The 25037-nt window shown below is 38.9% G+C and overlaps 1 protein-coding gene and 1 long non-coding RNA gene across 2 annotated transcripts; one reads left to right on the forward strand and one right to left on the reverse strand.

The window, feature by feature from the left end:
- Positions 1 to 237: 237 nt before the first annotated feature.
- Positions 238 to 24824, reverse strand: STMN2 (stathmin 2). Its single transcript, XM_027089770.1, has 4 exons — positions 24716 to 24824; positions 20787 to 20959; positions 9974 to 10165; positions 238 to 1598 (listed from the first exon to the last, which is right to left on the reverse strand). The coding sequence occupies exons 1-4, from the start codon at positions 24795 to 24797 to the stop codon at positions 1539 to 1541; spliced, it is 507 nt and encodes a 168-aa protein (XP_026945571.1). The 5' UTR covers positions 24798 to 24824; the 3' UTR covers positions 238 to 1538.
- Positions 14757 to 20917, forward strand: LOC113611147 (uncharacterized). The gene is made up of 3 exons (XR_003429363.1): positions 14757 to 16736; positions 18992 to 19085; positions 20807 to 20917. It is a non-coding gene; the product is annotated as an uncharacterized LOC113611147 (long non-coding RNA).
- Positions 24825 to 25037: the final 213 nt, after the last annotated feature.

Below are 25037 nucleotides of genomic sequence, written 5' to 3' on the forward strand. Positions count from 1 at the left end.
ATGTTTTTTAAGGGGAACAGATTGAAGCCCTCTCCCGCTGTGTTGGACTGTCAGAGGGAGAGAGAAAAGTGATGCTTCCTGCTGCTCCAGAAGGGAAGTGAATCAGCAGGGCCCTGGTTTCCCTCAAACTCTAATTACTGTCTTTGCTTCTGAGATTGCCTAATGCAACGGCCACCCTTTTAAAATCTGAACTCCAGGGTCTGACACACGGAGGGGCAAGAGAACAGACCAAACCTGTATTAGTTCACAGAACTCCAATTCTTTATTAATCACAGCTTGCTCACAATGACATACAGGAAAATAGCACTAATGAAGAGTAAATATGCAGGCAGCAACCTTCGGGAGTTGGGAGTTGGGGGAGAAACGACTTCAAAACTGCGATAGGTACTTATGGTGGGTATCTGTTGATTCTCTCAGTTGGCACAAACGCCCTGCTTAGCCCCCTTGACTGCGTCAGCCCTCATAGATGGAGTAATATATATAAATATTTTTTTAAATAGGCAGGATTGCCTCACACTGGGGAAGAAAGACCAGCTTAAGTGAAAGTCCGCAGTGTTTTTGATTTTGTTTGCGTGTGTGTTTGAATGCAACAATCAGCTCACAGTTTCCAAGTGGAAAAATATTCAGTAGCATCATGTACTTGTACTATAGGTAAGAGCTTAAAATGAACATCATCAATCATGGCATCCACAAATAAGCCACCTGACACATTAATTCATTCCATCAAAAGAACGTAAACTAGAGAATAAGCCCACTTCATGAAAAGCGATTTCACGGCTGCTTGAACCATCTGGGTTAGGATCTGTGTTCAGCACTTTAAAAGGTTCAGCTTTTTGCTTCTACCCAGATTGATCTCAGATCTGTCTTTTTCGTCCATCCCTTTCTAAAGCCAAAGCACATTTGTAGCACATAATCCAGTAGAAGCAGAAGTAAATGCTACGAGTAGTGGTTTTTCTTAGCCTGGTTTTGTAGTTCTTAGGCAGTCAGTAGATTATGAGCGGACAAATGTGGTGATTTGTGTGGAGTTGTAATACCTGTGATCTAGGTATGGTCTCAGTCAAGTTCAGAGATTACCAAGCTGTCTAGGTCAGTAGGCAATGGTGGGTTTCTAGCACCAAAGACTGTCTATTGACCTCATTTTTCTGTTGGAATGAAAAGGGCAGGGAATGGAGTCAGACATGGGGAGCTTCAAAAAGAACAGACCTAGCAAATTCATTTGAGTGGAAAGACACAACATCAAAAGCCTGTTACAGGACATGTAAGATTATGAAATAACTTGCATAATGCAATACTTGTATTTTTTAACAAAAATGTAAGTATTTACAAAATAAGATCCAAGGTATTTTTTAAACATCAAGCAAAACATTCTGCAAAGAGACCGCATTGATTTTTTTTTTATTTTTGATTCTGTTTTTTGTTTTTTATAATGAGTTCTTTTTAAACCATGTCATACATTTCCCATACTGATATCGCATGATCCATTATAATATAGGCAGGGGGATTTACTAATGGTGGGGCGTGCCATACCCTCCGTCGCTTCAGCCAGACAGTTCGACCTGGAGTTCCTTGTTCCTGCGCACCTCCGCAGCATGCCTCTCCTGAAAAACACCGAAGGGAGACGAGACGTCAGGAGCCTCGCCTGGTCCACAGAGAATTAGGAGGCCCCGCCCACTAATTTGGCTACTATGCGATTGACTGGAAGTAACCCCCTTTAGCGTCTACCTTTAGGAAATGTTCTCATTTCAAAGAAAGGAAAACGTGGAACCCAATAAAGGTCACATTACAGAAGATCATAGAAGACTAATAGTGTCTAAAAAAATTGTATCACTGTATTTGATTAAAACGATGAACAAAAGATCATACGATTAAGAGAACTTAAAAATTTTTTTAAATTTTTTGATTAAGAGAATTTTGACTATTAGGACTACTGTATAAATCCAGAGAATAGCAATACAATATCATCCTGTCTTCTCTATCATTTTGAACGGTGTTTTTCCTTTTCCCTAACATTTTAAGGGCTTTATAGTTGCCAGTGGACATTTTGGGAGGATGAGATGCAGGAACAAGACTTATTGTATACTTCCTAAATTCTTAACCCCTTAGTCAAGGGCTTTCAAAACTTGAGTCCAAATGACCTCTCCAGTCTTAGCCTCCACCCTTCTCCTACGCCTGCTTGATTTCTCGGTTTAACGGAATTGTCTTTTTTTTTTTTTTTGCGGTACGCGGGCCTCTCACTGTTGTGGCCTCTCCCGTTGCGGAGCACAGGCTCCGGACGCACAGGCTCAGCGGCCATGGCTCACGGGCACAGCCGCTCCGCGGTATGTGGGATCTTCCCGGACCGGGGCACGAACCCGTGTCCCCTGCATTGGCAGGCGGACTCTTAACCACTGCGCCACCAGGGAAGCCCCGGAATTATCTTTTCATGCACTTTTCAATGCTGGAGGTTCCAAGTCTTCCAGTTCCAACCACCAGGATAGTAAACAGACTCTTTAATCCCTGTAACGGTTGTCTCTTTCTCCGTGAAGACTTTCATGAGACTGAAAACTATCTCACTTTCCATTTGAAAACCTGCATTAATCTTCCCTTTTTATGTGGCAGCCGTTTTATTCTAACTTGTGCTTTGGTCATTTCTGTTTTTATCTCATCAGCTCTCTTAGGCAGATGCTTACTTAGAAGCTCGCTGAGGGCCAGGGCTGCATTTTCTCACTTTTGTTGCACTTGCAGGGCCCAGCAGGTTCTCTTGCACATAGTGCATGATCAATAGATGTTTATTTACATGAGGATCTGGGGCACTAAACTTGATTTGGGAACTAAATTCTCTGAGAAGGGAGCTGATAGGAAGGTGGAATTCTATTTTTAGTACACAGTTCTGCCTGGGATGAATATAAGCACATGGTCTTGCCTATCATAGGTGATAAATACATGGGTGTTAAATTGAAACTGAATTTTTAAAATATTAATTGTTATTAGTATTATTTATTTTTCTATTTAGAATATTATTTATATTGCTATTTTACTCCCCTGAAGCTCCAGAAATTTCTTGTGGCTCTATAGCAGGGGTCCCCAACCCCCAGGCCACAGACAAGTACTGGTCCGTGGCCTGTTAGGAACCGGGCTGCACAGCAGGAAGTGAGCGGTGAAGGAGCGAGCGAAGCTTCATCTGTATTTACAGACGCTCCCCATGGCTTGAGTTACCGCCTGAGCTCTGCCTTCTGTCATATCAGCGGCGGCATTAGATTCTCATAGGAGCACGAACCCTACTGTGAACTGCGCATGCGAGGGATCTAGGTTGTGCGCTCCGTATGAGAATCTAACGCCTGATGATCTGAGGTGGAGCTGAGGCAGTGATGCTAGCGCTCGGCAGCTACTGCAAATACAGATTATCATTAGCAGAGAGGTTTGACTGCAGAGACCATAATAAATCAACTGCTTGCAGACTCATATCAAAACCCTATGAGTGAGTGGCAAGTGACAATTGAGCTGCATCTTACAGAGTGGACTGGACATAAGCAACACACTTCGGGTGTCTCTGTCTCCCATCACCCCCAGATGGAACCATCTAGTTGTAGGAAAACAAGTTCAGGGCTCCCACTGATTCTGCATTATGGTGAGTTGTATAATGATTTCATTATATATTACAATGTAATCATAATAGAAATAAAGTGCACAATAAATGTAATGCACTCGAATCATCCCCAAACCATTCTCCAGCCCCCGCCCTGGGTCTGTGGAAAAATTGTCTTCCACGAAACCAGTCCCTGGTGACAAAATGTTGGGGACTGCTGCTCTATAGATTCCTTTAGTTCAGAGGCAATGATCTTGACCAGCTATAAAGTAAATCTTATCATGAAGCTCTATTAATCTCAAGTAGTCTCTGCTTATAGGTTCCTTATAATACTAAGCATTTATTAGGCACTTAATAGGTACCAGTTCTGCATAGGTACAGATTTTACCTGTATTAATTCCCTTGATCCTCGAAACAATCCTGTGATGGAGGCTCTATTCTGGTGCCCATTTTACAGATGAAGAAACTGAGGCACAGAAAGGCTAAGTCACTTGCCCAAGATCACAAAATTAAGAAGCAGCAGAGCTGAGACTCCAACCCAGGGAGCCTGGCTATACAGCCCCCATTCAACCACTGCTATGTAGCCTCAATGTGAACGTGAGGAGAAAATTTTATAGTTGTATGGAAAAATGTGTCTTTTCAAATGTAGGTTCTGGGAGAGGAAGGCATGTACAGCCCTACGTTTCCTTCAAAGATACAGAGTTAGAGTAAACAGGAAGTTGATTCTAGAGAAAGAGTTTAAAAGCAATTTTATTTAATTGGTTTAAATGAGTTTTTTGTCTGTATTCAAAAGCCATGAAGAGAAGAGGGAAAAAACATGTATAGAGAAATCATGTCCTGTCTGGAAATGTCACAGGGGAACTAGCATGAATGCAGCTGACTCTTCTTTCTTTTTGTTCTGCTATGGTGCGGAAAAAGATGCCATAAAATCTTTTTCTCACGCAGAAACTAATTAGTAAGACCTGAGCTCTGACAAAAATTGAGAGAAAGCCCAGACCATCACTATGTTAGGAAAAAAAACCAGCCTCAAGTCTAAAGATTCATATAAACTCAAATGTGTAATATAACAGGAAAGATTATAATCAGTACTATTAGGCTACTTTGGAGCACACTTCTTATTCAGCTCAAAATTAGTTGCAAAGAAATGGATTTTGCCACAGGAAAGAAGAAATATAATCTGTGAGCTTGAGATAACATGAAAAAAAAAAGGAAATTTAAATAAATGCTGAGCTTCTGGGAAAAATATTGTTTATTTTCAGGCATTCTAGTAAATCTATTATTTGAAAACCTTACATTCAAATCATCAAATATATACTCAAAATTGTAATGTGATTTCGTATAAAAATGTGGGAGAATCAAAGGCAGATAGGCAGGGGGCGTGTAATTTTCAACAGAGTCTGTTTTTTTTTTAATCAGCAAAATGTTGGCAATTGTCAGACCTTGAGTAAGAGGTTACTGAGGAAGTTGTGATGCTCTGAGAAAGTGCATCAAGAGGTCAAGTCTATTCTTTGATAATATTCATTTCATTATTGAGCTTCTAATATTTGCCAGGCACTGTCAGACACGCTGGGTTAGACAGAGCGAAGCAGATCTAAATTTACAATGTTCTCTACAACTTACCCCCTTGCTCCCATCAATATAATAGTGCTTAAGCGCTTGTATGCAACTATTCTTTTGATATGCAAAAATGTGTAAGAGATGATTTTAGGAAAAAATTCTGATTCTTGGAGAAAATGTGATTAGAGAGATTTCTGTACTGGAAGCGAAGAAATATGAGGTCTTTCTTTTACTTTACCTTTTAATATCCCCTTCACCTCACTAGGTATCAAATCTAAACAAAAGACTTGAACTAGATGACTTAGGGTATCAATTCCAATCCATGAAATCCTATTATATGAGTATTTAAATGCAAGATGAGATTCAACATCATCAGAATCCTTCTTTTTACTAATAGCTATGAGCTTGCAATGCAAAAGAGGGGTCAGGAGTGAGTCAGGAGTGCCGCAAAGCACGTTTTCATACATGAAGATGACGTTGGGCATGGGAGCATATCAACATCCAATGCCGCTGCCAAGTCTGCTTACTGTGCAGTGTTTTAGGATGGCCAAAGTTACAGCTTTAGCTTCGAATAAAAGTTTGGAGTCAAAAAGACATGGGTTCACACCGAGACTCTGCGATCTGCTTAGCTTTGTGATCTTGGCTTAACCTCTCTAAGGACCAGGTTCCTTAGATGCAAAATGGGGATGATAACAAATGCGGATGATGCAAAATGGGGATGCAAAATGGGGAATAGAATAGAGAGAAAAGAGAGATCATGAGCTGAATTATGTATGTACGTATGTATGTATGTATGTATGTATTCAAAAATATTTCCTTCTAGGGCTGTAGCTTGGATTAAATTCCATAGCATGTGTCAAATGCCTGGCCTACAGTGAGAAATCAGTGAAAGCTAGTTTAATCCTCTTTTCCCTTTCATTTTTCATTTATCAGACATATTCCATAGGAAATAGTTAACACGAATAGCATTCGTGAATCAGAATGATAAAGAAAAGAAGTCAGATGAGAAGCATGAAAGGTTACAACAGACGGAAATTGATAATGGTTGAAATCTCTATCTAAAGAGTTATATATCATCAAAATCATCTCTTAGAAAAAGAATCACAGAATGTTACTCCCTGAAGAAAAAACATTTTTTGTCCTTTCTATATCCAGATTATTTTGCCTATGTCTTTAGCCCTCATGCAATTAAAAAAAAAGGAAACTGTAAATCATAGCTAATGTGATATAGGTGTGGCTAACACAAGGAAAAAGAAGGACATGGAACTCCAATTTACTGATTCATTTCTCAGACAGGTCCTGGTCCACATTCAAAGGGTGTAATTAGAAGTACATTTAAATGTTTGATGTTAAAGTTATATGTTTAATGAATGTATCTATGGTCAAAATGATTATACATGCTTTAACTGATTTTTCAAAACTAGCTATTCACTACAGTTCCTGGTTGGGTTTGACAAGAGAGCTGCTACGACCCAGGGTTCCAAATGGGTCAGGTGGTGGATTTTCTGTGGGATACTGTCTAGTGGGTTAGGGGAAGAAGCACACGTGGGGGAAGGAGAATGTGTCTCTTATCCTTTCTGTATGGCGAGAATAGGTGTTGCCTCTCTCTCTGTCTGTCTCTTCCTATTTTTTAGAAATAGAAACTCCAAGAATAAGAACATTTTTAATTTTACTGCAGGGTCAGTCATAATCCGCAGTGTAGTCATAGACTACAAGTTTGAGCCCTGAGCATGACTATTCATGTCACTCAATTTGAGTGACTGAAACAGGTCAGACTAATGCAGGTCTTTGTGGCACAGGCATCTTTTTGCTCACACCCTCTTCATTTGATTCTTTTCTATATGATAAGTTGGAGTGTTGAGATGAAGTGCTAAGGAAACAGAAACGGAAATTTAAAAACAGTGTAACATTCAAAATTGTACTGAGCACAAAGCTAATATGTGTCATGTGTTCAGTAAATATATCATCATCATCACAACTACATTTATTATCATTAATAATTATTAACCGAATGATTAATAAACTAATAATCATAGGATATGTTCTCATATAGGAGATAGTAGAAATTGTGAGAGGCATGAGGAATCCTGGGAATAGAATAGAGAGAAAAGAGAGATCATGAGCTGAATTATGTATGTACGTATGTATGTATGTATGTATGTATTCAAAAATATTTGTTGAGTTCTTCCACATTCTAGGCACTGTGTGTTCAGTGGTGAACAATATAGACACAGTACCTGCCCACATACTACTCACATGTTAGTGTTTTTATATTTTTATAGGTGCTCATTTATTCAAGAAATGAATAGTAATATATGTTAAAAAAAAGAGTGTAACATTATTGTTGAAGGAAGAAAGAACATGTTTATGGAACGAAAAATCAAAAAGATTTAAATATCATTTATGACAACATAACAGAACATATTTAAGAAGGCTTTAGCTCAGTGCTTTTCAACCCTGGCTCAATATGAGTGCTTATGGGTAAGCTTTAAAAATGCTGATCTCTGGGTTCCGCCCCAGACAGCTACATCAGAAGGTCTCATTTTAAAGAGCTCTTCAGTAAGTTCTAAAGTGCAACTGGGATTGATTTTGCTTTAGGCTTTCAGTCTTATCTAAAGGCTTTGTGCTAACGTGGCTGGGACTCTGACAGGTCTGTGGGAATTCATCAGTGAATGACACTGAGGATACCATCGTAGCCACCATCGAGGGACATGCTCTGCTCAAATGCTCAATTCGATTAATTGAGAAGGAGGGGGACTGAGGGCTGAGTGGCAGGCAGATTGCTGCAAAAGCTCACGTGGAATTGTATCACATCTGTTGGCTAATCGGTAGGGCCGGTGAGGGCTGTCAAAATGGTGGGCACTTAGTGTGGTCGCCTGATGACTATCTCACTAATAGACGTCATTTCAGTAATGATCACCTTTTGACGTGGGAGATTCCAGAAAAGCTTATGTTATATCGGCAGTTTCATGCACTTTCAGCGTAATTATTATTATCGATCCTCTTTTTAATTTCTAACTTCATTACAGTAATTTCATTCAGAAAAAGTCACAATAAAAAACTAACTTTGTCTTATTTTAGGAAGAAGCATAGTAGTTTTAGTACATACAAACACATATACCATATGTCAACAAAAAATCTACAATGTTCTCAAAATACATCAAATGGAAGTAAAGTTAGTATGCTCTAAGGAGTATCTCCACTTTACTGAGAAGATAACAGATCTTGGCTGTCACTGGTCAAAGATTCTATTAGATTTGAAAAGTGTCTCTTTAGCTATGGAATACCAGGGAAAATGTGGCCCTAAAAATGATGTGGGCTGCATCACTCAGCACAGGATAAAATGCTGTCAGCTGAGATTTACATCAGAAAAAGCTACAAACCGCTAGTTCTCAAACCTGACTGCATACTGGAATCATCTGGAGAGTTAAAAAAAATATATGGATGCCTGGGTCCCACCCCTGGAGAGTCTGCAGCTTGATGCCAGGAATATTAAGCATTCCACAGGTTGATTATTTCCAGGACAAACTGTATGTATGCATGTATGTACGTATGTATGCATGTATGTAGACATGCAAATGTGTATGCAAGTATGTATGCATGGAGGGAGGAGACCAATTCTGGGTGAGAGTGAGAAGAGAGAAAAAAAGGAGCTGGCCAGAGGGGTGGGTGAAGAAAAATACACAGAGAGAAATAAATTGCCCATTAAAATCCAGCACTTCTGGAAATAATAGTTAAAGATGCAAATTTTATGAACTATTTTACAACTGAAATCAAGAAGGATCTGCTGTGTGTTTGACTATGTGTAATTTTAAAAAACAGTAATGCTCCTGGATAGCCTTGGATTGATATGTCTTTTTTAAATTTAATTTTATTTTTTAAAAATTTTATTTTATTTATTTTTTTATAAGCAGGTTCTTATTAGTTATCTATTTTATACATATCAGTGTACATATGTCAATCCCAATCTCCCAATTCATCCCACCACTTGGATTGATATAAATCTTGCACTGGATATTAAAGGTCTAATTGCCAATCCTGGAATAAAATCAGCATGCCCCATTCCTAGCAATGCCATTTGCTTTCATTTTTTTAGGGCCTAGGATGAGAGATGAAGGTTGATTCACAATTATCCTGAGTAAAAGATACAGTGGTTCTGAGAGAACAATTTCTAGAGGATTCCCGGGGCTGTTCATCCTGACTGATGGGAATAGTTATATGTTCAGGTTGGTGAGAAGAAAGGCACCAGGAAATTGAAGGCACCAGAAAATTGAGTAAATGAAGTTCCCCTACTAGCTTTTAGTGTAGATTTCCCTACATGGAGAGAATGGGTTTTCCGCTGTTCATAAATATTCTGTCCTTTTCTGACAAATGTTTTTCCAAATGTATGGAAATATGTCCAAATATATTTTGACAAAACATTTACGTATTTATTATATATTAATTATTAGACTAAATATTAAATTTATTATTTTACTATATATTATTGTCTTTTACTACTGTGTATGAAATATTTAATATTTCCAATTTAATATTTTTCCAGTAGATGGGTTCCTAAGATTTGTACCGAAGTCTGTTATACATTTGAAAAGCAGGAATCAGCCTCCCTCAAACTATTCACCAGTGGAAAAATCTGACAGAATTCCAGCTTTAAGTCCTACTCTCATTCTTCAACCATGTTGCAGTGCCCGCTAAGGCCATGCTACCCCGGGAAACCCTGCCCATGGGGTTAGGTGCCTTATGCACCCGCAGCAGAGATTGATTAAGTCTCTGGTGCCTGGGCATTTGAGAGTTCATCTGGCCGTGTTGCATACGAATGTGTGCATCTGCTCAGGACTCTGTTATGATTACCTTTTCCTGCAGACGTTCAATAATAGCAGCTAGATTAGCCTCACGGTTTTCCTTAATTTGTTCCATCTTCAGGATCAGCTTCTCCTCTGCCATTTTGCTGAAGTTGTTGTTCTCCTCCAAAGCCTTCTGGAGGACCTCTCGCTCGTGTTCCCGCTTCTCTGCCAATTGTTTCAGCACCTGAGCCTCCTGAGACTGGGGAAGAAAAACATATCCATCTTAGAATCACGCAGACACAAACCTGGTGAAATAATGGTCCACTGATTCAAGACAGCATTCTTTTCAAATGAATAGTACTTCTAGCCTTGAGCACTGTTGTCAATTCCCTGCTCATCTGCATGCCTTAGAATTCTCTATAGAATGTGCTGAGTGGGGAAATGTAGTGAGCTGAATTTTCAGCTGTGAGTTTTTCGGACAGATGGTTTTAGAAGAAGAAGCATTTTACCCTCCTGGTAGAGTTTTTGTTTTCATAAGTTGCTGCTAAGCATTTATGCAACAGGGAATGCTGTAATTAATCACCTGATGGCAACATCCTTGGAAGCCTGAGGAAAATAGGTGAGGATTGGGGCATGTTCCCATCTTTTTCCTGCCTCATTGTTTTTGATCAGTTGTAGGCTGGGCCCTGCAATGAGCCTTTCAACTTTCCCCAAATTGTTAAATCCACTTTCTCATTTTATTCCATGCCCACCTCTGCTCTTTTTTTTTTCCATGCACCAAATTCTCTTAGGAGACTTTGGGAACAGTGCAAACTCCATCTCCATATGGCCACAGACAACAGAAAGTCCTTTTCCGGCCCCATCTTGAGTATGCCAAGGCCACCCAGGTCACCTGTGAAACCCTGTGATTGCTCAGTGATTACAGCAGAAACATCAGAAACCTGTGTACCCCACTCCTGCACGTCCCACACATTTTTGCACACCGTAATTCTCCTGCAGCATCAGGAGGCTATACGGTTCGTTATGTTAACAGTCAGAGGGGTGCTTGATAATTATGCCGAGGCCCGGTATCCACCCGCGAGATTCTGACTCTGCAGTTCTTTGGTAAGACCCAGGAGGCTATATTTTTGATAAGCAGCCCTAGTGATTGTAATGCAGGCAGTTCACAGCCTACTTTTTGAAAAATACACTGACATGCGCTTTGGCATCAGGTCTGTGTTTAAGTGCTAACTGTGTCAATGACCCTGGATATATTAACATCTTTCCACATTCACGTTCTCCTCCAATTATGCAGCTAAGAGCAGTCTTACCCAGTACTGAACTATCCAGGTTTAAGACTAAATTATTACACATCCATAGTTCCCGGGTAATTCCTTGGGATCAGCTGGTCCTCTGAGGTGAAGCTTCAGAGGATTCATTGTAAATGTGAATATCTAAACAATGGTAGATCAAACAAACATTTCGTGGGCTAAATATTGGTTACCACTAAAAACATTAATAGGAAGATATTTCAGTTGATGGCAGTGGTCGTGGGCCCTTACTGGAGAGATTGTGATGTATAAACAATACGAAGTCTGACAGGGAAAGAAACTTTTCTTTAGATAAAATTGTACAGGAATGGTAAAATCAGACAGCCTTAAGAGTCTTTGTGGATGTGGTTATTCTGAAGTTTATCAGGAATATGTCTAGTGACTCATTGGAGATTAAAGAGACAGTTCAGGGAACCAGCCCCACTTCTTGTTTTAACCCCGTAATCGTTTCACTGACATCTTTAGTGGACCCATTTCATTCTTGCTTTGTTGTAGCTTGCAAAAAATCTACTATGAAAAATGATAAAATGTTAACACAAAGTAAGTTCAAGACCAAATGGAGCCTTTCTGGAAAAAACATGAAAAAATATTTTCTAGTTTATTCATCCTCCTGCCTCTAGGTGGGGCTATTGGTAAAACAGCCTACATGGATTTTGCTTATCTACTGCTACCGGGACTACTGAATTGTGACACAGGGAAAGAGAGACTGACAAAAGGTGTGTGTGTGTTTAAAGTTTCTCTATGAGAAAAGTCTTCATGAAATTATTTTTTTGGCATATGCATAAAGATAGTAGCTATCTCATAGGACTACTTGTCAGCATCAAATGAAATAATATTTGCTAGGGATTCAGCACAGTGTCTAATATGGAAGAAGTTAGTACTGAGCAAACGGCAGCCATTATTATTGAAAGGAAAACTCAAAACACTTGTGACAGGAGAGGACGGCAATTGAACCTCCTGCTACACCTAAGCTCAGATGCAGAATCTTGGTTATCTCACGTGTGCAGGATATCTGTTCACATTCCTTTAGTTATGGACGGTGAGTAGATTCAGGTGTCCTCGTGGTTGGTGACAGTCAGCCCTTCCTTAACTCCGCGTCCTCTCCACCAGCACACGTACACTGAATGGGGCTGTACTGCTAAGAATTTTCACAGTTAAGGAAGCACCACAAAGAAGTAAGAGGAAATGACTTTGATCTTTCATTTCAGAAAGTTCAATTCAATTTACGTAACCTAAGTCTAGAAAACTTTTTGAGGGAGAGAAGTCTGGGTTATCACAAAACAAGGGTGCAATGTGTCCAAGAATTATGGATAAGATTGGGGCCTTAGGTGTCTCTTGTCATGGGCAGAAAACGGTGGGGCAGCTTCAGGAAACCAAAGAACACCAAATCAATCAAAATAAAGCAAAACAAAATTTTTCCAAATCCTCTACAGCAGTGCTTTTAGATTGTATTCCTCTGTAAGACATGGTCCATCAGCCAAGGCTACTGAAGCCAGTAGATACGTGAACTTTCTGCTCGGTATGTTAGTAAGTTCCTTTCCCCTCCTCTTTCTCCCATAGATCAGTGCTTCCAGCACTGCCCTGGATAGGATCTACCTGGATTTTTCTGTGGCCCTTTCTCGCAGAGTTACCGTGGATCGTTATCCAGAAGCAACTGCATCGTTTTTAATTTTCAGATGCTCAAATTAACTTTGGCACTTTGTGAAATCGTGTTGTAACTTGATGTTTATATTTGTGCTCTTCATTTTCTTTTGTGGAAGAGCCGAAACCAGTCGGGAGACAGCAGGGGAATAGGATTGAGAAGGGAAGGCCTTGGCATTGAGCAATACATTCCTTTTCAGGTCTCTTGCCTTGGTGGGACACATTTGGTCTGTGTGAACACAGACTCCCTCGGGGGCCCATAATCACGAAAGGAGGGAGGCCTATTGCATTTGTGGAGTGTGGCATTTGGCTCAGTTCGAAATGCCTCAATGAATGGCGTTAGTACTTTTGCAGCCATTGGGGCTAAATGAGATTACCCAGCCTAGGTGTCAAGTGCATTCCTTTAGCACAATTAATGGGCTGAAACAGAAACAGAAGGCAGTACAGAACGTTCTCACGTGAGGCCGCTGCGCAATGATGAAGACCTGCCTAACTGGGCCAGGCCACCCTTCAGGGCCACTCCATGGAGCCTTTCCTTACGCACTGGTAGGGATTGTTATAACCACCATTGCCTCAGCTCATGCATTAGTAGGATCTAATAATTATATATGTTTCCAATATTTAAAGCTCAAGTCCATGCAAAAAAAATACAGGATGAGAAGTTGATTATGGAAAGAATTCCTCACCAAGAAAATACGTCTGCCTCCCTGTTTTGATTCTTCCTCATACGTACTCAACTCTTAAATTCTTCCATGGAGCTAACAGCCCTGAGGGCTTTGACCTCAGTTCCTAGGGTCTCTGGAACTCCACTGCTGCAGAGAGTCATAATTCTTCTTCCTTCTTACATAGCCTGGCCTCCAGATATCACCACCTATAACCTCTAACTTTGTTCCTGGGGAGAAATTGATTCTATGAATACAGCTTTAATCCCCCCAGTCACAGCCTCACTGGTCCTGATTCTAATATTTCTATCAATAAGCAAATAAGTATTTTGTCCAGAAAACTGCCTTAAAACAGAAAATGAGTGTGAGGATGTGATATATAAAAGTAGAAGCATTTTCCTTCATTTCGGTCAGAGTAAAGTTTTTGCTACGTGGTCGAATAGGTATTCTTACTTTATTCCTTGTTTGGGCAGATTAGCAGAAAGGAATCTTGATTGACTTATAGGGAGGCTGGAGAGGTGGGATTTGCTAAACGTTGTTAAAACTAAATTGTTTAAGGGAAAAGGATCTGACCATGGAGGAGCATTTCTGAATAGCATGTACCTAATGTGGAAGGTCACTGAAATGCGGAAATAGAAAATGAGGGCATGATTCAGGTATAATGCGAATGTCAAGGCAAAGTATTTATAGAGCTAAGACATCCAGCATGATGTTCTGGAAGATGAAGAACATCTCCATCTTGCTATTGTAATAGCGGAGCCACAAGGATGGTGAACACCTATTCTGGGCATAAATTTCCTCACACTGAACTCAGTATCACTGAAATAATTACAAGAGACATACGTGAAGGGAAAAATAATGAGATGGTGAGAAGAATTATTGTACATTTAGGAACACTTTAACTATATAATTTTCCAAAGAGGTTCATTACCATTTCTTATATTACTGAGTATAAGCATTTAATTACTGTATAATGAAATGGAAGATAAATTTGAGTTAAGTGGTATAATAAAGCTCATTTTACTTTGTGTACACAGAGGAGATTTAAGACTATATTTTAGATAGTGCTAGTTTTTATTTCTATGTGTTCTGAAGTATACACGTTTCTACCTCTATTTTCTTTTAAAGTATTTTTTTTGATATGGACCATTTTTAAAGTCTTTATTGAATTTGTTACAATATTGCTTCTGTTTTACGTTTTGTTTTTCTGGCCACGAGGCATGTGGGATCTTAGCTCCCTGACCAGGGGTCGAACCCTCACCCTGCATTGGAAGGTGAAGCCTTAACCACTAGACTGCCGGGAGGTCCCCATACCTCTCTATTTCTTGTTCCTTTTCATCATTTGGATATATTTCTTGCCTTCTAGAACCATTTATCAGACGCTAGATCTCCTAGTACCTAAGTGCTTTTACGGTAGTAGGTTAGACGATGTGTCTCTAATTATATGCTTTACTGTTAACAATGAAAATACATTATTAACCCAGCTAAAGTCACAAATAAAGCCTTGTTAAATATGATGATTGAGTATAATTATGTAAAACAAAAGGGTTTAAAATTCACTATGTGTTGAAGAGTCAGAAGTATAATAAGAAATTTAAAATGATTGAAATCTAAACACCTTTAGAATGAGTCCTTCTGCCAGAGTCTGTAGTGCATTTACTGTGGTGAACTCCTAGCAAAAGAATCACGGGGGTGCTCTTCACACACGGGGAGAGTCTGTGGACCATATGTCACATTCTCTAAGGAGCAGAACGCTTCCTGAATGTTGAATTGTGAATAATCCAGCACTTTAGCTCATAATCATTGTTATACAAACCACCCCTCTTTTACTGGATTCGACTTTAGTTGCCATCTACAATGCGAGATGCCGACAAATGGAAAAGGTAAGTCTATCATGTTTGGTGACAAATGGTCCACTTCGAGGCCATATTATTAAAAATAACCAACACAGATTTCTTTCGGAGGTTCGATGACTTTGGAGTTGATGGTGCCAGTATTGTCAGTATGCCAATTATAGTTTACTGGAGTGGTTTGAATAACTTTCTTTTTAATTTAATTGATTTTAGCATGAGATTTTATCAATATCATTCAATTCCTTAAGTTTTCATCATCTTTTTTTAAGAATACTAATTTTTTCAAGCCACTTTTAGTTGGGCTGAACTATTTATATATCTGTTACCTATCAAACCACCTTTGTAATTTGATAACTAATATTTTAAAATGTTTAAAAATATTTATGAAATGTATTATACAGTAACATTTCAGCATCTGTGTTAATGAGAAGCTTTCTTTATGAAATCATGAGTTTGCTAGATCATCATCTCTGTGAGGTTGGAATTGGATGTGTTTTTACACGATAATAGCTGACACTTTCACAATGCTTGTGATATGGAATAACTCTTTTAATTCTCACCATAACTCCAGGATGTAGGTCCTATTGTTAGTCTCATTTTACAGATGGATAAAATAAGACATAGTGAGATTAGGGACTTGCCCAAGGTCACACAGCTATTAAGTGGTGAAACCAGACTTTGATCACAGGCATTCTCTTAACCATGTGTTCTTAACCACTATGCTTTTAAAGATGTTCTTAAACACTGTGCTTGTCTTACCATATCACATAATTTATTGTCCAAACTGGGATACTTACGAGATTGAGATAATAATGATAACCAAACAGTAGGAATAAGCTGGGGTTGTCCTGGGCCAGCTGGAATGTATGGTTGGCTTAGCTCTGCTGCCTCTCACTAAATAAATGTTTGTTGAATGAATAAATGGATAGATGGATAGATGGATGGATAACCGAAGAGTTCATATCATTTCATCCACATGGGTAAGCTGCTGTATGGAAACTTTAATTTCAAATAATGAGCTTCAAATCTGACCTCATGAGGTAATGTGGTCTCATGGAGGTGAATACTGATTCTCAGAGATAATCAAAGAAGGAAGAAAAATATCAGGAAAAGGACTTATTCCTTTTATAATAATCTTCTACCAACTGATCAATGGAGCATTAATTCTGGTTCAAAGGAGCCTAAGGGAGGAGCATTTAACGTAGTGATCAGATGGTCAGTGCTGCAATAGTATCAACAGATGGAGTGAGGAATTGGGGAAACTGCCAAAACATCGAACACAAAGTGAATTGGAGCCCACACGGAGATGAGTCAGTGGCAGTCCTCCAGCTCTAGATCCAGCAGGCTCCAGCAGCATGGCCGAGGTAGGTCACTGCTTCCCAGACATGATCTCTAAACTCAGGTCCCAGAAACAAGTCTTTCAAGGGTACTAATGGACGGGGAGGGGTCTCATAACCTTTTTGTTTTAAAAGCCCTATCAGGAGTCATATTTCACCTCTGTGAAATACCTGTGTCTATCTTAATCCTTACTTTGAGTTAGAATTATGTTAATTTAGTGAGAGAATGCTTATTTTATGATAATCAAAAATATTAATTGGCAGTTATAGATGCTTTGATTATAACCATGACAAAAGGAATTGATTAATACTTATTTAAATGTATTATGTTTGGTAGGCAGAATCTTTACAAACTTTTAGCTTGTAGGAAAGGAAATGGAACCAGGGCAATATAAGTGCTGCCGGTCACTCGGCTAGGTTGGACATCTGAGTATTTCTGAAAGCCTTTAGTGACTCCTCATTTCTTAGATAAAATGGAGTTTGAATACCTAACCTAGCATTGAAGGCCCTCCACAATCTCACCTCACTACTCCCTACCCAAGGCCACTAGCCCAAACTACTGGTCTACCCACTGCCCTGAAAACACACTTTCTGCACTCTCACCTCTGGGTATCCTTAGTTCTGGAACCATTCTCTACATGTAGCACACTTTCATGTCTTCTCTATTTATCTAACACTATTTATTTTTCTAGTCACCCAGCTTTTTAAAGTAGATACTTCTCTGAACAGAGGCTGTGATTCACAAGGAGTGAAATGGTTTCATCTTCCCAATGAACTTCTTTTTCATTTGAATTCAGAGTCCTTAAAAATGCTACCTCTAGGGCTTCCCTGGTGGCACAGTGGTTGAGAGTCTGCCTGCCGATGCAGGGGACACAGGTTCGTGCCCCGGTCCGGGAAGATCCCACATGCCGCGGAGCGGCTGGGTCCGTGAGACATGGCCGCTGAGCCTGCGCGTCCGGAGCCTGTGCTCCGCAACGGGAGAGGCCACAACAGTGAGAGGCCTGCGTACCGCTAAAAAGAAAAAAAAAAAAGCCTCTAACCTCAGTTCCTACCTCAGTCTCCGCTTGCTCCTTCTGCTCCCACCATACTGTCCTCTGTGTTATCTCTCGAATAGTCCTAGCATACTCCTACCTCAGGGCCTTTGCACTTGCTGTTCTCTTTACTTCAAACTCTGTCCCCCAGAGAAGAGTCCCATTGCTCACTCCTTACCTTCTTGCCTTCTTTTCAAATGTTTTCCCTCACTATCTTCATGCTTCTTTTCAAATGTTCTCATATTCAAGAGGCCTTTTCTGACCACCCCATATGAATAGCACTTTTCGCCCCAGAACTACCAATTCTCTTTGTCCTGCTTTATTTAGTACCATCTTACTGGGTTGAGCATGTGACCTGGCACAGGTCACTGAGACTCAATTCTAAGACTTCTGTTAGAACTATTAGGAAAGAGAAGCTCTCTTTCTGCTGGAGTTGCTAATTTGTGAGAAAAATAATTTGGGACTGACTGAAACAAAAAATCCTTGGTATTGACACCAATTAGTTGCAGAAATAAATGATAAATGTTAAAAGAAACATTGAGCTCCTGGATCAAGCTGTTTTTGAAGCTGTAACCACTCTGAGGATTTTAGTCCCATACCCTCTTTTTGCTTCATTTAGTTGAGTTGGGTTTTGGTTATATGCATATCCTCACTTAGATAGTTACTGAGATATATGCACTTGCTAAAGGCTCTTTAAAGAGAATTAAAGAAGTTAAAGAATTCTCTTTAAAGAGAATTAACAGTTCTTCAAATGAGTGCTAATTAAGTCAGTACAACCCAATAGAAAAAAATCAATTAATGATTTCTTAAGCTGTCACTTTCTGTTAATTAGTTGTATTTTCTTCTAATTAAAACCCTAGTACCTGGACATAATCTATATAATGATTTTTTTGAAAATTTTAGTAAGAGCAGAAATGTGACGGAATACTGATTTTAAAGGGCTCCAAAGAATATTTTTCCTGGGTGTCGCAATGCTGGATGATTACATTTGCAGATGTCTTTTAGCCACGTGGCCAATTTCTAGTTAAATTCAACGGTTTAAATGTGTAATTGTTGATAATTTATTGTTGTCAGAGTACATGAATTTTACCAGAATCAGTAATTGGTTAACTCAGGGAATTTTATGAGAACATCCGGTTAATTTTGATCATCTCTGTGTTCTTTTTCTTTTAATAATTTCCTTCAAATTAAATATACCAGCAACATTCTGAACTATGATGTTGAATTTTCATCTTTAATTTTCAATTTCAGGTCAGTTACTGACTTCTATTCAAGTTATGGCATCTCCATATGTCAACCTATGACCTCCACTTACAACTGTTAGCTATAAGATGCCAATGCTTCAGTGAGAACTTAAATTACCTTGACTGTAACATGCTGTCTACTATTGTAGTTAGTTATTCATATTTGTTGGCGACAGTCTCGAAGGACTGTAACTCTGAATACGTTAATTCAGTTTTACTATGAGAAGAAAGCTATAAATGGCAACAAAAAAAATGATAAATATTTCTAAAGCAACTTCCTGTATGTCTGCTTGGGTTAGTAGCTTAGTTTCCTTCCTTTGAAATCCAAATTTATAACAACAGTGATTGGTTAAATACAATAAATAATATGTAAAGAAATACTCACTGGATGCAAAGAGAACTTCACCTGAGTAAAAATTGAAATTGTGATCAGAAAGTTACACAATATAAGAAGATTTTCCAACCACAAAGATGAAAACAAAAAGTATTTTTGGTTCAGAAAACTTAATCTAGGATTTATAATCTCTGAGCCTTGTTATTTGATGCTATAGTTATGTATGTACATATGTGTGTGTGTTTGTGTGTGTGTGTGTGCATGTAGGTATATATAAACACATATACATACACACACATTTGGGTTTGTTCTGCACTCCCTGTTAGAGAATTCAGTCTTTAGGAGAAGGACTATTTTCCTTTTCTTTGTAAGTATCCAACATAGAAGTGTTTAATGTATTGGCTAACTTTTTATAAACATCTAAATAAAATTTAAAAATTATTATAAATGCAGAGTTTCCATTTAAATCATGAGACCTTGCATGGAGCATATTCTTAGTGACTACATGATTCTAAAAATATATCATGATAAAGTCAGTGGAAAATACAACATAGGAATGAATTACCTGCAGTAATTCATTTGGGTTAATCAAGAGCGTCTCGATGGGATGTACCCCCATAATCACACAGCTGATACGCACATATTCAGACATAACTTCTGTCTCTATGTATACAGTCTTAGGGATTTCTGTATGCCCTCCATTTTTAATACCCTTGGCTTTTCTTATTCAGCTGATTGTGGAAAATTAAAGATTTAGCTCTAAGAAAAAGCTCTTTAATACAAACAAGGACCAATGGAAAAAAGAAAAAAATGCTATCAAGGCTTAAAAATGGGTAGAGGAAGATACTCATATATTCCCGAGAGGGTTCTGATCTTGGATGAACCAACTTCAAGGACAGGGAGGGAGGCCTTGGGGACAGGGGCAAGCTTCTGGCCCTTACCCTGGGGTGAACAGTGTTTCTGGGCAGGAAATATCTCAGAGGGAGTATCTGGTGCTTTCTAGTACCGAGGAAAACCATGTACTATGCTTTGGGGCAGGACGCAGAGTCTGAGAGGGAGGACTCACCACTTGGGCACCTCTCTCCACCACAACCCCTGGAGTTACAGTACCTAAGGCTGTGCTTTCTTGACAGCAAGGATAGGCTAAGGCAGGGAGGCTTTTATCAAAATGGGTCCAAGATGGGGGGAGGGCACTAGGGCACTGAAGTTCTTTCAGTGTCTGAGATGTTTGGTTTTAACTAGCCTCAAAGCAACAGTTTTTACTTGAAGTAGCCTGGATCTATGTCTAGAAGACCTACATGTGCAGGTTCAGGCATCATTGTCTCCTGGAACTTCTGATGGAAGTGTGTGTGTGTGTGTGTGTGTGAGAGAAAGTGGAGGGGTTGGGGAGGAGAAGGGAGAGAGAAGAGGAGAGAGAGAAGGCAAGGAAAAGAGAGAGCAGAATTTAAAAACCTATGGAAAAAGTTACCTTTCTTCTTTCCTCTGCAGCCTCCAGTTTCTTCTGGATCTCCTCCAGGGACAGATCTTTCTTCTTGGGAGAAGCTAAAGTTCGTGGGGCTTCTGAGATAGGAGATGGTGGCTTTAAGATCAGCTCAAAAGCCTGGCCGGAGGCACGTTTGTTGATTTGCTTCACTTCCATATCTGAGAGATGAATATTTGAGAAGGTTAGGCACACAGAACACAGGCATGCGTTTACTAAAACACTTTGAATTCTGGCAATTAAAAGTAGCCTTGTTATTCTGGCAAAGATGAGTAAAATGCTGCATAGGATCATTTATTCTACATTGTTTGAACACATAAGACCTCTTTCTTTCGTATAATTATAGATATATTTTAACTGGATAAATATTTACAGTGTGGGGAAATCCAATAATGTCCATAGGGAGTTGAATCATGGTAGACGTGCCCAGAAAAAAATAGCCTGAATCGATTTTGAACTAACTTTATTTTCCTTTTGAATAAATATGAGCCTCATATGAAAACCAAGGAGCACAGATTTAGATTTATTTATTGTTTTGGAAATTAGCATAGCTGGAAACATTTTCAGATTACATAATGAGGAAAATAACCAAGTCCTCCAGTTCTCACACCTAATCCTGTGGTTAGAAATCACAGGAGCTGTGTTGGAACCGATGTAGCTCCCTGAATGGTTGGAAATACCTGCAGCAGTCAAGGCTCATGTGCAAAGGCATCCTGCTGGTTCCTGGTTTGCCCTTCAGTGTGTCTGTTGATCTGAGTCATCAAGCAGTGTAATGTCCACTCTGGGGAGGACACTGTGATGGGGGTCCCTGTCTTCAAGGTGCTTATAGTCTAATGAAGACAATAAGACAGGGTACCATGGTAATCTCTTTGCTTCTACTTTGTTGCTACTTAGAATGTCCTTCTTCATCATCCCTCAGCTGTAGACAGGAACCGGGGGAAGAGGCACTGTAGTAGGGGAGGGAGGGGGCAACTTCTGCTTATCTAATTTATACACTCTGTACATTTTAAAACTATTTAAACTCAATAGCTGCATAACATGCATAGTAATTAAATGGGCAGAAACCTGAAAATGCATAATGTAATTTATAATGTAATAAATTATAATGTAAAATAATAATTTATAATGTAAAATAATATCATTTATAATATAAAATAGAGTGATAGCTAGCACCTGCTAGGATATTAGTGTAATTACACAACTTACAGCTTAGTAAAATATACTGATTTTTAAAAGCTCATTGGACAGCTCTAACTTTTAGATGACTGTTTTTTATTTTGAACCCCAGATTACACCCCTCTCATTTCGGCCCCCCAGTCCTTGTTTTGTCCTCTAGACCCACCCAAAGTCAGGCCAGTCTCTGTTGTGCATCACAATAGTATTTGAAAAGAGTTATGATTTTCCATTTCAAATTTTTTCCCCAGTCTAAAGCATCCTCAGTGTCCTAAAGTGACACGGTTTCTAGATCTTTACTACTGCATCACTCCCTAACCTCACAGAGCTCACTAATTTATTAATGTCCCTTGAAAATTGTGGCAACCAAGCTGGCCAGGTCTCCAGGCTAGTTCTGACTAGAGCAGAGCAGAGAAGAATTATAAATTAGCTTCCATTAACGTTCTTTTAGCAGCCTGGTTAGTGCACTTTCAGTTTGTGGTCAGGTAAGACCCCAGGTGAACAGGAACTGACCTTACTCACTTAGATCTGTGAATGCTAACAGATCATATAGACAAAGTCAATTCAGTAAGTATGTTAAAAATGATGTGGCTTTTTTCACAAATGTAAAAATATTTTAAATCTTCCTGAAGGCATCCAAATTTGTACTTATATCTTAAGTACAATTCTATAAAAAGTGTGTAAATTTATGGAAAAGGATTTCAAGAGAACAGAGGCAAATAAAAATCACTTATTTGATGAGGTGATGGGATTTTAAATGGATAGAGTTAGAGACACTGAAATCAGAACTGCCTGTATTTGCATCCAAATAGTAAGCCCTGCTTACTAGGGTGTGATACTGGGAAGGTTAATTCACTTCTTTAAGCTTTCATTTCCTCATCTGAAAGATGGAGATAAAAGGCACCTTTCTCATAAGACTGTTGTGAACATTAAAAGATGAAGGATACTTGTCCAAATTAATCAAATTATATACATTAAATATGTGCAGTGATTTGTAAGTTACCTCAATACAGCTGTTAAAAAAACTAAATTGTAAAGGTGTTCCAAAAAAAAGATATAAAGGATACTAAATGTAAAGCACGGGCCATAGCACTCAGTGTTTATAAATGTAAATAATAATAATTATTAATGCTTGTGATAATATTTGTCTACAATAAACACTTCACATTATTACCTAATACAGAAAGAGTAGACAAGGTTAAAGACATTGGGAATTTGAAATTCTCTACCAGTTCTTTTAGGAAGCAGTTCATGAGCTATGTTGAATTGTCTATTTGACTTCTAAGACTCAGCTTATATATAACCTTTGATTTTCGTTTCCCTCTCTCCAGTCCCTAAGAGGGCAGAAACCATCCCTGTCTTCTGTGTCCTACCAGTAAATGCTGCTTTAGCAAATAATCACACTGAGTTCCACTTACTGGTTATTTGTATGCTGTAATTCTCTTCTACTAGGCCATGAGTGCCTTGAAGAAGAGGCCTGAGCTGTATTCATCACTGGAGCCTCAGTGACAACACATGGTGAGATACAGTCTCAGAAGAAACATAGCTGGATTACTAGTCACAGCCACATTTAGCAGATTAAGGATAGGACCAGTGTATTTGTTGACTGAATGAACTTATACGAAGTAGGCGTGGGACCTGCATTCTAAAAGAGTTTTGGTTGGAAACCAAAATCTTTTTGCATGGAAGACATTTCCTTGTGAAACAGTTAATTCATATTTATGATGCTTGTGCCATGGCGGGATCAGTTTGAAAGAAAAACGTCTTTGAGTCCTGGAATATTTTAAAGGTATAGAAGGGGTTAACTGCCATAGATCCTTTCACCTTACCTTTAATGTATTTCCTTATACATGTGGAAAAGAAAATCGTTGTGAGCCAAACAGGTAGCCAGATATGCCTCAGCTTTATCGACTACATATATAACTGCACCAAACATTTTGATTAAATGGACTGAATTACGTAAAAATGGTATTGTTGATAATGTCAGCTACCATTTTGAATGCTTACAAGAGGCCAGGCTCTATGCTAAACATGAAACCATTTAAACCCACAACACCACCGGGAGGAAGATATTAGAGTTAAATCAGGCTCAAAGAATCTAAGTTACTTGCCCGAAGTCATGCAGATACTGGCAGAACCAGGAAGGTAATCAAATTAAGTCGTATGAATCAGGATAAATCAAACCAAAAGGGTTTTACTGCAAAGTAAGGTTCATAGCTATGCCAGTTCTTTAGGATTTTCTTTTAAAATCCTCTTTATCTGGGGCTTCATAGGTCGGTTTTACTACTGGAACTTATTAGGTTGTTGACAGCACACACAAAATACGGGGATTTTATAAAGACTACACTAAAAAACTGTGATGGTGGTTGATTTTCTCTCCTGAGTTTTCTAACTACAAAGCATTTTTTTGCAAATTGTGATCTCTAATTACAGCTTAGCGTATCATGTTATTTGCAAAGAAAAGCCTCGGACATATTGTGGTTGTTGACATGCTGGATGCGATGGCTAATAAGCACTCAGCCATGTTTCTTAAGAGACATTAATGTGCTGTTATTAGCATCAAACTCATACTGTTTTGAGCTAACGGCAATCAATAAGACCCATTAGGTAGACCCGGCAGGTCAATAGTAATATCCACAAAATATTGATTTAATTATATCAGGAACTTTGAGACAGAAACAAATATATCCAAGCTTTGCCAACTGATCCAGCCAGCAGGGGCATTTCTATTGCAGGCATCTTACCATCGTAAGTATAGATGTTGATGTTGCGAGGTTCCGGGTAGAAGCAAGAGCAGATCAGTGACAGCATGGACAGCTCCTTCATTTTTTCCTTGTAGGCTGAAACAAAAGGCTCAAGATTAGTATCTATCATTTTCTGAATTTCCTCTGAATGTGTCTTTTAACCTGAGTAATAATTGTAGCCTCCTGAAGAATGAATGTTGCCAGGGACACTGCTCTCTTTCACAAAATATAAATGAACGAAAGATGGAAACGGACTCTGGGGTACATATTCCTTATTACAGAGGACATAAAACACAAATTGTTGCAGGTTAGATAAGAAGTG

This window comes from Aethalodelphis obliquidens, unplaced genomic scaffold, assembly GCF_003676395.1.
Source record: "Aethalodelphis obliquidens isolate GAN/ISIS:26980383/991018 unplaced genomic scaffold, ASM367639v1 scaffold68, whole genome shotgun sequence".
Lineage (NCBI taxonomy): Eukaryota > Metazoa > Chordata > Mammalia > Artiodactyla > Delphinidae > Aethalodelphis > Aethalodelphis obliquidens.

Excerpts from the sequence above, each read along its gene's own strand:
- STMN2 (XM_027089770.1), bottom strand. The coding sequence starts at position 24,797 with ATGAAGGAGCTGTCCATGCTGTCACTGATCTGCTCTTGCTTCTACCCG. Across the intron at positions 20,960-24,715 it reads CAACATCTATACTTACGATG|ATATGGAAGTGAAGCAAATC; the intron begins GTAAGATGCCTG and ends TTCATCTCTCAG. Across the intron at positions 1,599-9,973 it reads TTGAACGTCTGCAGGAAAAG|GAGAGGCATGCTGCGGAGGT; the intron begins GTAATCATAACA and ends GGTGTTTTTCAG.